A 17,754-nucleotide genomic window follows, 5' to 3' on the forward strand; every position below is an offset into this window, starting at 1 on the left:
ATGGCCCCCCTTCCTCCCTCCCTCCCCCCCTCCCTCCCACCCCTCTCTCACCTCCCTCCCACCCCTCCCTCCCTTCCACCCCTCCCACCCCCCCTCCCACCCCTCTCTCACCTCCCTCCCACCCCTCCCTTCCTCCCTCCCCTCTCCCTCCCCTCCCTCTTCTCCTCCCCTCCTAGCCAAGTGAAGGAAGCCCCCCCCCACCCCGATGGCGTCTTCTTTCTCCACCACCACCGCCGCCCCCCACCTCGTGGTGGCGTCTCTGCTGCTGCTGCTGCAGCTCGGCGCTCTTTGTGAGCAGCCCCTCGTCCTGCCCCTTGACCGTGAGTAGCAAACACCCCCCCCTCCCGTTAAGCAGCTGATACCCCCCCCCCCTACAGCACCTAAGGTCCATCTTCTTGATTCTTTCGGTAAAGTCACGTAGAAGGGAAATAATAAAATAATGAAAATAAAATATTTTATGTTTTTAATAATAAAAATTAAAAATGTAATTTCGATGTAAAGCTTTCGTGACTGCAGGGATTCATCTTCTTGGTTCTTTCGGTAAAGTCACGTAAAAGGGAAATAATAAAATAATAAAAATAAAACAGTAAAATAATTCTCACGACGTTTCGGCCACAACGCAAGCAGAAGACCAGGTCTGTCGGGGAGACAGCGTCAGATACTGTCTCCCCGACAGACCTGGTCTTCACCTGAGGACGGCTGCTTGCGTTTAACCAATAAGATGAATCCCTGCAGTCACGAAAGCTTTAAATCGAAACACCTAAGGTCTTCGCTCATTTACCAGCTTCACATTCCCTATTGCCGTACAAACACTGGAGGAAGGGCCTTTGCTATTGATGCCCCCAGGGTCTGGAATGCTGTCGCCAATAAACTGCAATTTGAATCTCTACCTATGAGATCTTCACTCAAAACTGCTCTAGAGGAGTTGTACACCCCTAACTGCCACTGCAATTTAGTGGCCTAAAATACAATGTTTCGCTCCGGATGATCGCTGCAAAGTATGATCTGTGTTTTGATTTAGTGCGCTGATCTTAAAGGTGCATTGAAAAATGTTGACACTCCGACTGATGCTCCTCCTGCTGTTGTGGAGTGACCCATGCAGCCAGCTGTGGCTGCAGGGTTTGGTGGTACATGTTGTTTACATCGTTTATTGTGAAAACTCCGTCACAGTTCCTATGACCTGCACTGTTGCATTGCTTGTTTGGCTTTATTTTGGTGATTTTCGAAAAGTTCTTTGGTTTGGCCATGTTTGTTTGTTGTAGTACAGAGTTAGACTGATGGCGTTAATCTAAGTTGTCTTGCGGTTGTTGTTGTTGTTTGACTTGCATCCCACTGGGGTGTTTGCACACAGCGTTGGTGTACGGTGATTTTTCTGCAATATTTTGCTGTCTTTTCTTGGATTTGCTTTTAGCACTCAGTCACATCGTCACTTTAAGATGTTTTTTGTTCGTGTTTTTGTTTTTTGTTTGTTGCGGTTGCACCCGATTCAAGAGCCGAATGTCTCACAGGGCTCTACACCCACTACATGAACTTGAAACTTGAAACTACACCCATCACTCATCCACCCAAGTCCATCAACTCAACTTTGTTGTTGACCCGTTGGTCTCTCGCAGTCACCCAGCCCCCGTCCATCACGTGGCAATCGCGCGAGGACTACACCGTCGACCCACGTGACAACGTGGTGCTGCAGTGTGAAGCACGCGGCAACCCAGCGCCCACGTACGCTGCACACTCCTCCATCCATCCCTCACTACATCTCCCCTCACTCCCGACTTACCCCCCCCTCCCCATCTCCCTACCCCCCTTCCTCCCTCCATCCCGAATTAACTCTCTCCCTCCCTCCTCCCTCCCCCCTCCCCCTCCCTCCCTCCCCCCTCCTCCCTCCCCTCCCTCCATCCCATCCCCACCCACCTCCCTCCCCCACCCTCCCCCCTCCCTCCATCCCTCCCTTCTGACTTACCCCCATCCCCACCTCCCTCCCCCCTCCCTTCCCTCCCCTCCATCCCATCCCTCCCCCTCCCCTCCCCCCTCCCCCTCCCTTCCCTCTCCTCCATCCCATCCCTCCCCCCTCCCCTCCCTCCCCCTCCCCTCCCTCCCTCCCCCCTCCCTCCCCCTCCCCCTCCCGTCCCTCTCCTCCATCCCATCCCTCCCCCCTCCCCTCCCTACCCCCCTCCCCCTCCCTCCCTCCCCCCCCCCACTCCCCCCCCTCCCCCTCCCCGCCTGTGCTGCAGCTTCTGGTGGAGCAAGGACGGGGACAGCTTTGACCCCGACAGTGACCCCCACGTGCGGCGCCGTGGGGACGGCTCGGGGACCTTCACCGTCGACTTGGCAGCGGTGGCGGCGGCGGCGGCGGAGTCCGGTGGTGACGGTGGCGGTGACGGTGACGGTGGCGGTGACGGTGACGGTGACGTCACCGCGGCGGTGCAGCGCTACCAGGGGGTCTACCGCTGCTGGGCGGGGAACCGGGCCGGCACGGCGCTCAGCAACAACATCACCGTGAGGCTGGCGCGTGAGTGGGGGGGGGGGGGGGGGGGCACGCTCGCACCGTCAACCACTCACTCACTCACACACACACAGGGTGTGCTAACCGCTGCACCACCACTCCCCACTCACACACACACAGGGTGCTAACCGCTGCACCACCACTCCCCACACACAAAGTGCTGAACCCGTCCTGGGCCCTCCCCTAGGTCGACTCAGCCTCAAACGCGTACCTAATGCGCCATGTAAACACGTCACCATCGGAAAAACAAAGGCGGCCCGGTGCTGACCACCAACTCGCTGGCAGCACTTGCCCCGACGCCCTGCGAAGGCTACACAGGGAGACTTTGTCTGTACCCTGCAGGTGCCCCGCGGTGGCCTCGTGAGCAGCTGGCGCCCGTCATGGCCGCCGTGGGCTCCCCGGCCGTGCTGCCCTGCCGCCCTCCTGCTGCCCACGGCTTCCCTCCTCCCACCGTCTTCTGGCTGGACAGCTGTGAGTACCACGCTGCCCTTGAGATGTTGACTACCTCGCCTGGTAGACAGGAGGGCGTGGGTTCGATCCCGACCCTGACGACGCCTGCTGCTGCTGTATATTTGGAGTTTGCGTGTCTCTCTCATCATCATCACGCTGGCTATGAGATGTTGACTACCTCACCTGGCACGCAGGAGGTCTGTGTCTCTCTCTTTCATCATCATCATGGTGGCTATGAGATGTTGACTACCTCGCCTGCTAGACAGGAGGGCGTGGGTTCGATCCCGACCCTGACGACACCTGCTGCTGCTGTATATTTGTAGTTTGCGTGTCTCTCTCATCATCACGTTGGCTATGAGATGTTGACTACGTCGCCTGGCACGCAGGAGGTCTGTGTCTCTCTCTTTCATCATCATCACGGTGGCTATGAGATGTTGACTACCTCGCCTGGTACGCAGGAGGTCTGTGTCTCTCTCTTTCATCATCATCATGGTGGCTATGAGATGTTGACTACCTCGCCTGGTACGCAGGAGGTCTGTGTCTCTCTCTCTCATCATCACCACGCTGGCTATGAGATGTTGACTACCTCGCCTGGTACGCAGGAGGTCTGTGTCTCTCTCTTTCATCATCATCATGGTGGCTATGAGATGTTGACTACCTCGCCTGGCACGCAGGAGGTCTGTGTCTCTCTCTTTCATCATCATCATGGTGGCTATGAGATGTTGACTACCTCGCCTGGTACGCAGGAGGTCTGTGTCTCTCTCTCTCATCATCACCACGCTGGCTATGAGATGTTGACTACCTCGCCTGGTACGCAGGAGGTCTGTGTCTCTCTCTTTCATCATCATCACGTTGGCTATGAGATGTTGACTACCTCGCCTGGTACGCAGGAGGTCTGTGTCTCTCTCATCATCACCACGCTGGCTATGAGATGTTGACTACCTCGCCTGGTACGCAGGAGGTCTGTGTCTCTCTCTTTCATCATCATCATGGTGGCTATGAGATGTTGACTACCTCGCCTGGCACGCAGGAGGTCTGTGTCTCTCTCTTTCATCATCATCACGGTGGCTATGAGATGTTGACTACCTCGCCTGGTGTGCAGGAGGTCTGTGTCTCTCTCTCTCATCATCACCACGCTGGCTATGAGATGTTGACTACCTCGCCTGGTACGCAGGAGGTCTGTGTCTCTCTCTTTCATCATCATCACGGTGGCTATGAGATGTTGACTACCTCGCCTGGTAGACAGGAGGTCTGTGTCTCTCTCTCTCATCATCACCACGCTGGCTATGAGATGTTGACTACCTCGCCTGGTACGCAGGAGGTCTGTGTCTCTCTCTTTCATCATCATCATGGTGACTATGAGATGTTGACTACCTCGCCTGGCACGCAGGAGGTCTGTGTCTCTCTCTTTCATCATCATCACGGTGGCTATGAGATGTTGACTACCTTGCCTGGTGTGCAGGAGGTCTGTGTCTCTCTCTCTCATCATCACCACGCTGGCTATGAGATGTTGACTACCTCGCCTGGTACGCAGGAGGTCTGTGTCTCTCTCTTTCATCATCATCACGGTGGCTATGAGATGTTGACTACCTCGCCTGGTATACAGGAGGTCTGTGTCTCTCTCATCATCACGGTGGCTATGAGATGTTGACTACCTCGCCTGGTAGACAGGAGGTCTGTGTCTCTCATCATCATCATCATCACGGTGGCTATGATATGTTGCCAGACGACCCCGCCGGGAGTAGCGGAGCGGTGAATCATCATCATGTCTCCACGGGTCGATGTGTTGATGATTCGGCTCTCTCGGGGTGTCTCTGGGTCTCCCTGAGTCTCTGTGCATCTCTGTGAGTCTGGATATCGGTGGGTATCTACGAGTCTGCTCTGTTCGCGTGGCTGCCGATGCCGATGCCGATGCAAATGAACAAGCACAATGCCACATACTCTCAGGTTGTTTCGGTAAAGTCATGTAGGTCAAAAAAATAAGTGAAAAATAACTAAATTAAATCACGACGTTTCGGAGGCAACACAAGTCTCCGTCTTCAGGTGGGACCGTCACAGCCAAATTCACTGTATCAATCACAGCCAAATTCACTGTATCAATCACAGCCAAATTCACTGTATCAATCACATCCAAATTCACTGTATCAAGTGGTAAATTTGGCTGTAACGGTCCCACGTGAAGACGGAGACTTGTGTTGCCTCCGAAACGTCGTGATTGAATTGAGTTATTTGTCACTTATTATTTTATTTTCATTATTATTTCTTACCTACGTGACTTTACCGGAAAAAAACCCCGAGAGTGTGAATCCTTGCCAGTCACGAAAGCTTCAAATCTAGAATCACTGCTGCAGAGTTGTTCATCTTCCATTTGCGTCTCGTCAAGAATCCGCGTCCGCCACTACCACGGTTTGCGCGACGGACTTCTAATAAAGATTCCCATCTCCTCAATCCCTCCCCCTGCCGCCCCCCCGACTGCCCACCGCCCTTAACCCCGGGGTGGTGCTGCTGCCGGTGCTGCCGCAGCCGTGAAGAAAGTTCCGCTGGATGCGCGAGTGACGCAGGGTCCAGAGGGTGACCTGCATTTCGCCAACGTGCTCCGCGGCGACGGGGGTGACTACGTGTGCCACGCGCGCTACCCGCACACGGGCACCATCCGCTACAAGCAGCCGCTACGGCTGGTCGTCACACGCAGTGAGTGGCGGCGGCGGCGTGGTGGCGGCAGCGGTGGCAAACGCCGGGAAGTTGCGTGTGTACATGTGTGTGTGCGTGTGTGAGTGTGTGTGTGTGCGTGCGTGTGTGGATGTGTGTGTGTGTGGACGTGTGTGTGTGTGGACGTGTGTGTGTGCGTGTGTGTGCGCGTGTACGTGTGTGTGTGTGGACGTGTGTGTGTGTACGTGTGTGCGTGTGTACGTGTGTATGTGTGTGTGGACGTGTGTGTGTACGTGTGTGTGTGTGTGTGTACGTGTGAGTGCGTGTGTGCGTGTGTACGTGTGTGTATGTGTACATGTGAGTGTGTGTGGACGTGTGAGTGTGTGTACGTGTGTACGTGTGTGTGTGTACGTGTGTGTGCGTGTGTGTGTGCGTGTGTACGTGTGTGTGTGTGTGTGCGTGTGGACGTGTGTGTGTGTGTGTACGTGTGAGCGTGTGTGTGCGTGTGTACGTGTGTGTGTGCGTGTGTACGTGTGTGTGTGCGTGTGTACGTGTGAGTGTGTGTACGTGTGAGCGTGTGTGTGTGTGAGTGTGTGTGTGTGGACGTATGGACGTGTGTGTGTGTACGTGTGAGTGTGTGTACGTGTGTGTGTGCGTGTGTGTGTGTGTACGTGTGAGCGTGTGTACGTGTGTGCGTGTAGGTGTGTACGTGTGTGTGTGTGTGGACGTGTGAGTGTTCAGATAATCGTCACCGGTGTTGCCCTACGGCGGGAATCAAACTCGGGTCATGGGCAGGTTTTGTAGCGCAGCGTGGCGCTAACCACTGTCCCACCGCTCCCCGCGCACCACACGTGGATGATGCACGCAGAGCGTCCGTCAAAGCGCCGGCCGGTGTTCGTGGAGCCTGCGGGGGAGACGAGTAGCAAGGTGGTGCTCACCGGGGAGACGCTGCTGCTGATGTGCATCACACAAGGGCTGTACGTACACACGCGCGCACACGCACACACACACGCGCACACACATGCACACACACACACACGCGCACACACACACATGTACACACACACGTGCACGCACACACACACACGTGCACGCACACACACACACACTTGCACGCACACACACACACACGTGCACGCACACACCCACACGTGCACGCACACACACACACATGTGCACGCACACACACACACGTGCACGCACACACACACACACGTGCACGCACACACACACACGTGCACGCACATACACACACGTGCACACGCACGCACACACACACACGTGCACGCACACACACACGTGCACGCACACACACACACGTGCACGCACACACACACACGTGCACGCACACACACACACACACGTGCACGCACACACACACACGTGCACGCACACACACACACGTGCACGCACACACACACACGTGCACGCACACACCCACACGTGCACGCACACACACACACATGTGCACGCACACACACACACGTGCACGCACACACACACACACGTGCACGCACACACACACACGTGCACGCACATACACACACGTGCACACGCACGCACACACACACACGTGCACGCACACACACACGTGCACGCACACACACACACGTGCACGCACACACACACACGTGCACGCACACACACACACACGTGCACGCACACACACACACGTGCACGCACACACACACACACGTGCACGCACACACACACACACGTGCACGCACACACACACACGTGCACGCACACACACACGTGCACGCACACACACACACGTGCACACACACACACACGTGCACGCACACACACACGTGCACGCACACACACACACGTGCACGCACACACACACGTGCACGCACACACACACGTGCACACTTACGCACACACACACATGCACACACACACGTGCACACGCACACACACACGTGCACACGCACGCACACACACACACGTGCACACGTGCGCGTGCGTTCCCTGTGTGTGTGCGCGTAGCCCCACGCCTAAGGTGAGCTGGAGCAAGTGGGGTGGGGCGGCGTCGTCGGAGGAAGCCGCCCCCATCGCCGCCCCCTCCGGCACGACGTTGGCACAACGCTGGCACGACACCGGTACGACGCTGGTCATCCACAACGCGGCGCTGTCCGACGGCGGCAGCTACCAGTGCCGCGCCGTCAACAGCGAGGGTGTGGCGCTGCACACCGTCACGGTCACCGTGGAAGGTGTGCACCTGTGTGTGTGTGTGTCTGTGTGTGTGTGTCTGTGTGCACCTGTGTGTGTGTGTGCCTGTGCCTGTGTGTGTGTCTGTGTGTGTGTGTGTGGGTCTGTGTGTGTGCCTGGCTCCTGCCACCATGAGGGGTGGACAGTCCTCCACTCGGGGCAGGAGACTGCCAAACAACAGGGAGTGGCTCTTCTTCTGAGCAAAATAATAAAGGGGGCGTGGGAGTGTGGCGGTGAGATGTGGGAAGCTGCGCCTGCCATTCTTCCACTCCGGTGGTGGGTGTACACCCAGGACCCCATTCCAACCTAAAGTGGCCTGGTCTCAGCTGATGAAAGTTGCAAGTGAGAATTTCATCATCGCTTGCGGCTGGGGTTGGCATCGTCCCCCACTCCTCCTGATGTCGAGGGTAAATGGGCGAGGTTTAGGACTGTGGATCATGCAGCTGCAATGGCTGCTTTGGGTACGCGGTCCAGACCTCCCCAGAAACACAGGTTAGTTGAGAAAAAGTGACAGGCCCACTCTCATCGGCTACAGCATCCCATGTCAGAGAATGAGGAGGTTGACCGCAGCCTTCGCTCGGAGGATCGGAGAGCCGTGAGGCGCTGCAAGGATGGGTGGTGGTCGCGGGTTGCTGAGGAGATGGAGTCTGCCTCAGTGGCCCGCGATCACAAATCACTATTTAACTCCATCAAAAAAGTAACCTGCAGCGCCACACCTATTACCATCATTAGGGGAAAAACGGTGATCCAATCTTCGACCCCCAGGAACAGGTTTGCAGATTGCTGAGCATTTCTGTGAGGTCCTGGGGGAGGGGAAATCCCTCAGCCAGGAAAACATCATGGCCCAAAGTGGTGATAACCCTGCTGAGGCTGCGGTGCCTCAAATATTGGAAGAGGTCACCCCCTGTGAGTGGCTGGCTGAGGTGCCATCTGTTGAGGAAGTACTGAAGGCGATCCAGAGTCTAAGACCAGGAAAGGCACCGGGCAGAGATGATCTCCCAAGCGAAATGCTGAGGGAGGGTGGCGTTTGTGCACAGACTGCCCTACATGACATCATAACAACAGTCTGGACCACTGAACGGGTTCCGCAAGATTGGAAGGATGCCCTGGTGGTCCCCCTCTTTAAGAAGGGGGACCGCACAGACTGTAACAACTACAGGGGCATCTCACTCCTCAGTGTGCCAGGAAAGGTCCTGGCAAGGATTATTCAACATCGCCTTGCTAGGCACGCTGAGAAGAGGCTTGCGGAGCCCCAATGCGGTTTCAGGAAAGGGCGGTCCTGCACAGATGCCATATTTTCTGTGCGTCTGCCACAGCAGAGGTGTAGGGAATTTCAACAAGACCTACATCTCTGCTTCCTCCTCCTCCTCCTGCCCCCCCTTCCCCCCCTCCTCTTCCCCCCCCTCCTCCTCCCCTCCTTCCCCCCCCCCGCCCTCTGCAGCCAAGCCGCACTGGGCGGCTGCGCTGCCAGCGAGCTGCAGCGTCGCCCCGGGGGGCAGCGCCGAGCTCACGTGCAGAGCCAGCGGAGTCCCCGCACCGACCATCCGCTGGCTCCTCAACGGCGTGCCCATCCACGGTGAGACGCGGGGGGGGGGAGCGAATGGGGGGGGGGGGCGGTCAGCCTCGCTCGCTCGCGGTCGATCGCACGCTCACTCAACCGCTCGTCCACCCACTTGCACGTGCACACGCTCGTCCACTTGCTCACGCTCGCGGTCCATCGTCAAGCGATCACTCGGTCGACCGATCGCGGCAAATCGCACGCTCGGTCAGCCAATCGCCCGCTCACCCACATGCTCACTCGTCCACAATGTGCACCCACTCACCCAGCCGGTCACACGCTCACCCAGCCGGTCACACGCTCACCCAGCCGGTCACACGCTCACCCAGCCGGTCACACGCTCACCCAGCCGGTCACACACTCACCCAGCCGGTCACACACTCACCCAGCCGGTCACACGCTCACCCAGCCAAATCACAGGACGTACCGAGTTGAGCCAGATCACGCCGCGTTGCGCTAAATGCATCCTACCAAACAATGGCAAATCGCGCTGAGACCATTCCACATCGTGGCACATCGTTACACATCGCGCCGAGACCACGCCGAGACCACGCCGAGACCGTGCCGAGACCGCGCCGAGACCGCGCCGAGACCGCGCCAAACCGTGCCGGGTGTCGTGCCGCCGTGCGACGGAGCAGAAGCCCCCGAGGTGCCGGGCCGGTGGGTGGACGGCGACTCCCTGACGCTGACCCGGCTGCGGGAGGAAGACACCGGCGTGTACCAGTGCCAGGCCTCCAACCGCCACGGCACCATCCTGGCCAACGCCTACGTCAACGTGCTGGGTGAGCAGGGGGTGCGGGGGAAGGACGACTGAGTCGCTGTGTGAGTCTGTGGGTCTCTGTGTGAGTTTATAGGTTGCTGTGTGAGTCTGTGGGTCGCTGTGTGAGTTTATAGGTTGCTGTGTGAGTTTGTGGGTCTGTGTCAGTCTGTGGGTCTGTGTCAGTCTGTGGGTCTCTGTGTGAGTCTATGAGTTTCTGTGTAAGTCTATGAGACTCTGTGAGATTGTGTGGTCTATCGGTCTGTGTGATTCTGTGGGTCTCTGTGTGAGTCTATGAGTCACTGTGTGAGTCTATGGGTCTCTGTGTCAGTCTGTGGGTCTCTGTGTGAGTCTGTGGGTCTCTGTGTGAGTCTATGGGTCTCTGTGTGAGTCTATGAGTCGCTGTGTGAGTCTGTGGGTCTCTGTGTGAGTCCACTTCCTGTATTTTGTGGAGGGATGACCGCTCAGTGTCTCCCACCGCTCTCCCTCCGCTCCTTCCACTTGCTGATTCGCTCTCCTCATTCTCCAATCTCCTCTCTCTCTCTCGCTTCCCTCCTGAACTTTCCCTCGTCAACTCCTGCTACCACCACCCCCTCCTCCTTCACCTGGTGGCATCTCTGCTGTGGTCCCACAACATTCCTCTAACCCAGCAACCCTCCCTCCCTCCCCTGCCTCCCCCCTGCTCCCTTCTAAGTTGTCTTGTGGTTGTTGTTGTTGTTGTTTGACTTGCATCCCACTGGGATGTTTGCACACAGCGTTGGTGTACGGTGATTTTCTCTGCAATATGTTGCTGTCTTTTCTTGGATTATCTGTTTGCACTCAGTCACATAGTCACTTTAAGATGTTTTCTTGTTCATGTTTTTGTTTTGTGTTTGTTGCGGTTGCACCAGATTCAAGAGCCGAATGGCTCACAGGGCTCCACACCTACTACATGAACTTGAACTTCTCTGCCTGCCCCCCCCCCCCCCTGCCTCTCCCTCAGCCGTGGCCCCACGGATGCTGTCGCCGCCGGACAGGCTGTACACGGCCACAGAGGGACAGGCCGCGCACTTGGACTGTGCCGTGTTTGGGTTGCCGCGTCCCAACATCCTGTGGTGAGAGCGACGCTGGCCCGGCTACTTTACTCTCTCCGTGAACTAAGCACTCTTTGTTGTTGCTGTTGTCGTTGTTGTTGTTGTTTGAATGGGGTCCTGGTTGGAGGGGGAAGAGCGCCTAGCTTAAATATACGCTGCCAAGCCTGGCGGTGTTTCATTCAGATGCTGTCTCCCCGACAGACCTGTTCTTCACCTGAGGATGGCTGCTTGCGTTGTGGCCAAAACGTCGTGAGAATTCGATTTTATTGTGTTTTATTTTTATCATTTTATTATTTCCCTTCTACGTGACTTTACCGAAAGAACCAAGAAGAAAAAATTAACCCGTGAAAACAAAGTTTTTCACTATAAATCCTTTATATGTGGGGCATCGGTTTTATTTTATTATTCATTTCTGTTTTTCTTGAGTAAGAGTTTCATTTTTATCACATTGGTATTTTAAATTAAATATAAGGAAAGTCATATATAAGGATTATAAGGTTTTCAGTTTTTGTATGATTGTTTATATTGTACATTTTTGTTATTTTCTTGAATAATTTTCTGTGTTTAGGAAAAATATACGATTGTGTTAGTGAAATAGTTTTTTCCTAAAAAGTGGAAAATTTTGGAGAAAAAATTTTCACGAAAATACATTGTCACGCACAACGAGTCTGTGTGCAAAATGTCAGCTCGATTGGATCACGGGAAGTGGGTTAAAAAACGACCGAAAGTTTTGCACGGTCGTAAGCGCGCAAGCAAGTGAACTTAATATAAAGGATTTAAAAATAGTTTCGCCGCTTACTAGTCGTCAAGGCTCCCCCCCCCTCTTTGCTTGCGCCGCGCACCGCCAGGTTCAAGGGCGACTACGCCGGACCCCTGGCGGGCGAGCGCCACCAAACCTTGGCCAACGGCACGCTGCTCATCTGGAGCGTGTCGCCTGGCGACTCGGGCACGTACACGTGCTTTGCGGTCAACAAGCTGCACCACGAGCAACTGCGGGCGCGCCTCTACGTACAAGGTCGGCAAGAGCATCGCCGGCCGGCCGGCTGCCCTCTCCGCTCCAGCACGCTCGTGCCCCCCCCCCCCCCTTCTCTCACGCATCCCCCCCTAGTGGAGCTTCTTTGCCGCCTAGAAACACTCCGACTGGTTTGCCCATCGCTCGCTGCTCTCTCCCCCCCCTCCCCCCCCCCCGTTGGTAACTGCCCCCTCCCTACAGTCGCCAGCGGCAGCAGCAGCAGCAGCAGCAGCTCGGAGCCGGGAGCCGTGCCACTGGACGGCACAGGTCTCTGGGGCTCCACCACCACCACCGCCACCACCACCGCCACCACTGCCACCACCACTACCACTGCCACCACCACTACCACTGCCACCACCACCACCACCACTGCCACCACCACCACTGCCACTACCACCGCTGCCACCACCACTGTCGCCACCACCACCGTCGCCACCACCACCGCCGTCACCACCACCATAACAGTCGCCACAAGCGCCACCACAACCACTCGGCACCACTACTACGGCATGAGGACACCGTCAGCACGCACGCCACCAGCCAGCGGCGGAGGTGCCAACGCTGATGACGGTGAGTTCCTCTCCTCCCTCCCGCCACGATCGCAGTGACGCCAAAATGTTAACTACCTCGCCCGGTACACAGGAGTTTGCGGGTTCGATCCTGACCCTGGCGATGCCCGTACGTCTGTTGTTTGCGTGTCTCTCTCCCCGCGGTCGCGTCCATTTGCTGCGCAATTAGAAGTAACATTTGTGGGAAAAGTCCACGAAGTTTTTCATTTTATGGGAACAGCTTCAACGCAGCCAGTTGGATCGCTGTGCACAAGATGGCGGCGATGGCTTGTCACGTCCCCGGGGGGGTCCGCGTATCAGCCAGATCGACGGCGGCCGCCGGTCACGGAAGACGCATCAATCCCACGGGGTCGGCAGTGACCTCGGTGCGGTGCCAGTGTTTTTATCGTCCACGAAGAGTCGTCGCTTGTGGCCGTGCGACTCTCGTGACCCCCCCCCCCCCCCCCAGGCCGCTCCTCGTCAGAAGATGAGTCGCTCGACACGACGACTAAGAGCCCCTTCGTCAGCGCCGCGATCGCCGCGATCGCCGCGGTGGCCGCGATGGTGCCGCTGACCGTCGTGGTGTGCGCCGCGTGCCGGGCCAGGAGACGGAAGCAGACACACCACACAGAGACCCATAGACTCATCACACAGAGACCCATAGACTCACCACACAGAGACCCATAGACTCACACACAGAGACCCATAGACTCACCACACAGAGACCAATAGACTCATCACACAGACCCACAGACTCACACACAGAGACCCTTAGACTCACCACACAGAGACCCACAGACTCACTCACACAGAGACCCATAGACTCACTCACACAGAGACCCATAGACTCACTCACACAGAGACCCATAGACTCACTCACACAGAGACCCATAGACTCACTCACACAGAGACCCATAGACTCACTCACACAGAGACCCATAAACTCACTCACACAGAGACCCATAGACTCACTCACACAGAGACCCATAGACTCACTCACACAGAGACCCATAGACTCACTCACACAGAGACCCATAGACTCACTCACACAGAGACCCATAGACTCACTCACACAAAGACCCATAGACTCACCACACAGAGACCCATAGACTCATCACACAGAGACCCATAGACTCACCACACAGAGACCCATAGACTCACACACAGAGACCCATAGACTCACCACACAGAGACCCATATACTCATCACACAGACCCACAGACTCACACACAGAGACCCTTAGACTCACCACACAGAGACCCACAGACTCACCACACAGAGACCCACAGACTCACCACACTGACCCACAGACTCATCACACAGAGACCCATAGACTCATCACACAGAGACCCACAGACTCACCACACAGAGAGACCCACAGACTCACCACACAGAGACCCACAGACTCACCACACAGAGACCCACAGACTCACCACACAGAGACCCACAGACTCACCACACTGACCCATACAGGTGTAATACGTGTCTCCGACACGCTAAGAACTCAAGTCGTTTATTAATAAATCTTTGGCACAGCTGGTTGTCTCTCTCTCTCTCACTACGGAGTGATGATCGCCGCCCCGCACCAGGGACTACTTTTAGGCCGAGTTGACCTTGGGAGGCCCACGACCGGTTCAGATAATAGTCAACTGTTTTTGGCCGTAAAATAAAAAATGAAAATAAAAAAATAATAGAAATAATATAAATAAAATAATAAATCACGACGTTTCGGGGGCAACACAAGCTGCCTTCGTCAGGTGTAAAAAGGCAGCAAAGTAACTGCACGTCGTGATTAATAATGTTATTTATTAATAATAATTTCATATATTTCTTATTATTTTTCTCTACAGTAGTCTATGGGTTCTTTCGGCTAAGTCACGTCTAAAGATAAAATAAGAAATAAAATAATTTAGTATTTAATAAATTAAATAAATTTTTAATTTATCTTCAGACGTGACTTAACCGAAAGATAAAATAATGAAATAAATTTTTTTAAAATTATTATTTTACCTTTAGGCGTGACTTAACCGAAAGATTAAGTAATAAAATAAATATTTTATTAATTAAAACATTTATTTTATCTTTAGACGTGACTTAACCGAAAGATAAAATAATAAAATTAATAAATCATTATTTTATAAATTAAATAACTTATTATTTTATCTTTAGACGTGACTTAACCGAAAGAACCAAAGAATAATTCCTGCAGTCACGAAAGCTCCAAAATTAAGATTAGTCTATGGGTCTCTGTGACCCCCCCCCCCCCCCGTGCGGATCGTGAATCGAGGTCAGAATCGACCGACGGCTTGCAATCGAAGTCGATTCTAACGTTATCGCATGGAGGAATCGATTGCTCTCGATCCACGGATCGATCCGACGCCATCACCGAGAACCAAATCGCAATGGAGGGAGACGCCATCAGCTCCCAGCGAGTCGCGAAGTTGCCACCTCCTCCACCTCCTCCACCACCTCCTCCACCTCCTCCACCACCTCCTCCACCTCAATTGCCTCGCGACATCAACGACCCTCCCACAGCAGCAGCGGAATCAGCAACAACGACGTCAATTCCCGCCACTGAGGCCTACACCGCCATGCAGCCTGCGGCCTCTGCCCAAGCCGCGTCGCATTCTGCGGGGGAGATTCAGGCGAGGGTCGGTGGCGGCGAGGAGGAGGAGGAGGAAGATGATGAAGCGATGGAGCTGCTGACCGTCATGACCGTCGATCTAATCACCGGCTACGTAGCTCACCTGACGCAACAGCCGGAGCAGCGGCGGCAGCTCCACAAGCAGCAGCAGGAGCTGCAGCAGGAGCAGCAGCAGCCTGTGCATCAGCGGCTGCAGCAGCAGCGGCAGCTTCAGGAGGTGCAGGAGCAGCTCCCGGAGTTGCAGCGACATCTCGAGCTGGTGCAGCAGCAGCAGCGGCAGCGGGCGGAGACGCTCTGGCAGCAGCAGCTCCAGCACATGCAGCAGGTGCAGCAGCAGCTCCAGCAGGTGCAGCGGCAACAGGAGCTTGTGCAGCAGGTGCAGGAGCAGCTCCAGAAGGTGCAGCGGCAACAGGAGCTTGTGCAACAGCTGCAGGAGCAGCAGCAGGTGCAGCAGCAGCAGGAGCTTGTGCAGCAGCTGCAGCAGCAGGAGCAGCAGGAGCAGCTGCAGCAGCTGCTCCTGCTGCTGCAGGAAGTGCAGCAGCAGCAGGAGCAGCAGCTGATGCTTCGGTTCGAGCAGCTGCAGCTAATGCAACAGGAGCATCTGGAGCAGTCGCAGCAGTTCGAGGACCTTCAGGAGCTGCGGCGGCAAGTGCGGCAACTCCAGCGGCAGGTGCGGGAGGCCGGGGCGCAGCTGCAGACCTCCCAGCGGCTGCTGCGGCTGCGTGCGGAGCGGCTGCAGGAGGCGTTCGACACCCGAGGAGACGCGTTGCTGGCAGAGTTCGAAGCCTCCATCCCGGACTTTGTGAGCGGCGCGGAGCGGCTGGCGAAGCGAGTGGAGCCGCGCCGGCTGGTCATGACCATGGCCTGGAAGGTTCTCAACGGAGCGCCCCTGAGCTGGGACGGCGTCCTGTCCGCGGTGGTGTACTGCGCGCTGCTCGTCAAGAGCCTCGGGGCCTGCGGGCGGCTGGGAGACTCGGAGAAGACGCGGCCCCTGACGGACCTGGTGGCCGCTGTGCTGCTGGCCGAACGCAGGAGCTGGCTCATGGAGCACGGAGGCTGGGTGAGCGGTTACACACCGCCACCACCAACACCACCGCCACCATCAACACCACTACCACCACCAACACCACCGCCACCACCAACACTACTACCACCACCAACACCACTACCGTCGCCACCACCACCACCGCTACCGTCGCCACCACCAACACCACCACCAACACCACTACCGTCGCCACCATCAACACCACCACCAACACCACTACCAACACCACTACCAACACCACTAACACCACTACCATTGCCACCGCCACTACCATCGCCACGACCACTACCGTCGCCACCGCAACCACTAACACCACCGCCACCACTAACACCACCAACGCCACTACCACCAACACCACTACCGTCGCCAACACCACTACCGTCGCCAACACCACCACCACTACCGTCGCCACCGCCACCACCAATGCCACTACCACCACCAACATCAACACCACCACCAACACCACTACCGTCGCCACCACCAACACCACCACCAACACCACTACCACCACCAACACCACCACCAACACCACTACCACCACCAACACCACTACCACCACCAACACCACTACCGTCGCCACCACCAACACCACCACTAACACCAACACCACTACCGTCGCCACTGCCACCACTAACACCACTAGCCAGCCACTCACAGGGGGTGTCTTCTTCCCATATTTGAGGCGCCTCAGCAGGGTCATCCCCACTTTGTCCCATGATGTTTTCCAGGCTGAGGGATTTCCCCTCTCCCAGGTCCTCACAGAAATGCTCAGCAAATCTGCAAACCTGTTCCTGGGGGTCGGAGATTGGATCACCGTTCTTTCCCCTAAGGATGGTAATAGGTGTGGCGCTGCAGGTTACTTTTTTGATGGGATTAAAGAGCGATTTGTGATCATGGGCCATTGAGGCAGACTCCATCTCCTCAGCAACACACGACCACCAACCATCCTTGCAGCGCCTCACGGCTCTCCGAACCTCCGAGCGAAGGCTGCGCTAAGCCTCATTCTCTGACAGTGGGATGCTGTAGAGTCTACAGCATCCCACTGTCAGAGAATGAGGCTACAGTCTACAGTGTAGACGATGAGAGTGAGCCTGTCGCTTTTTCTCAACCAGCATGAACACCTACTCTGTCAGCCAGGGTCTCTGGGGAGGTCTGGACGGTGTACCCAAAGCAGCCATTGCAGCTGCATGAGCCACAGTCCTAAACCTCGCCCATTTCCCCTCGACATCAGGAGTGGGGGATGATGCAAACCCCAGCCACAAGCGATGATGCAATTCTCGCTTACGACTTTCATCAGCTAG

The 17,754-nt window shown here is 56.0% G+C and overlaps 2 protein-coding genes across 2 annotated transcripts; both read left to right on the plus strand.

Annotated features, from left to right (window-relative positions):
• The first annotated feature begins 1,175 nt into the window (after nt 1-1,175).
• Nucleotides 1,176-14,366, plus strand: LOC133361944 (neuronal cell adhesion molecule-like). Its single transcript, XM_061580917.1, has 14 exons — nt 1,176-1,182; nt 1,614-1,719; nt 2,232-2,349; nt 2,428-2,509; nt 2,846-2,974; nt 5,477-5,644; nt 6,471-6,579; nt 7,595-7,818; nt 9,258-9,392; nt 10,013-10,156; nt 11,114-11,225; nt 12,053-12,219; nt 13,234-13,348; nt 14,354-14,366. Exons 1-14 carry the CDS (start codon nt 1,176-1,178, stop codon nt 14,364-14,366), a joined length of 1,629 nt encoding a protein of 542 aa, XP_061436901.1.
• Nucleotides 14,367-15,967: 1,601 nt separating this feature from the next.
• LOC133361941 (protein enabled homolog) lies at nt 15,968-17,697 on the plus strand. The gene is made up of 2 exons (XM_061580915.1): nt 15,968-16,569; nt 17,685-17,697. Exons 1-2 carry the CDS (start codon nt 15,968-15,970, stop codon nt 17,695-17,697), a joined length of 615 nt encoding a protein of 204 aa, XP_061436899.1.
• Nucleotides 17,698-17,754: the final 57 nt, after the last annotated feature.

Source organism: Lethenteron reissneri, unplaced genomic scaffold (assembly GCF_015708825.2).
Source record: "Lethenteron reissneri isolate LAM-NWPU_2019-01 unplaced genomic scaffold, ASM1570882v1 scaffold_1300, whole genome shotgun sequence".
Classification (NCBI taxonomy): Eukaryota; Metazoa; Chordata; class Hyperoartia; order Petromyzontiformes; family Petromyzontidae; genus Lethenteron; species Lethenteron reissneri.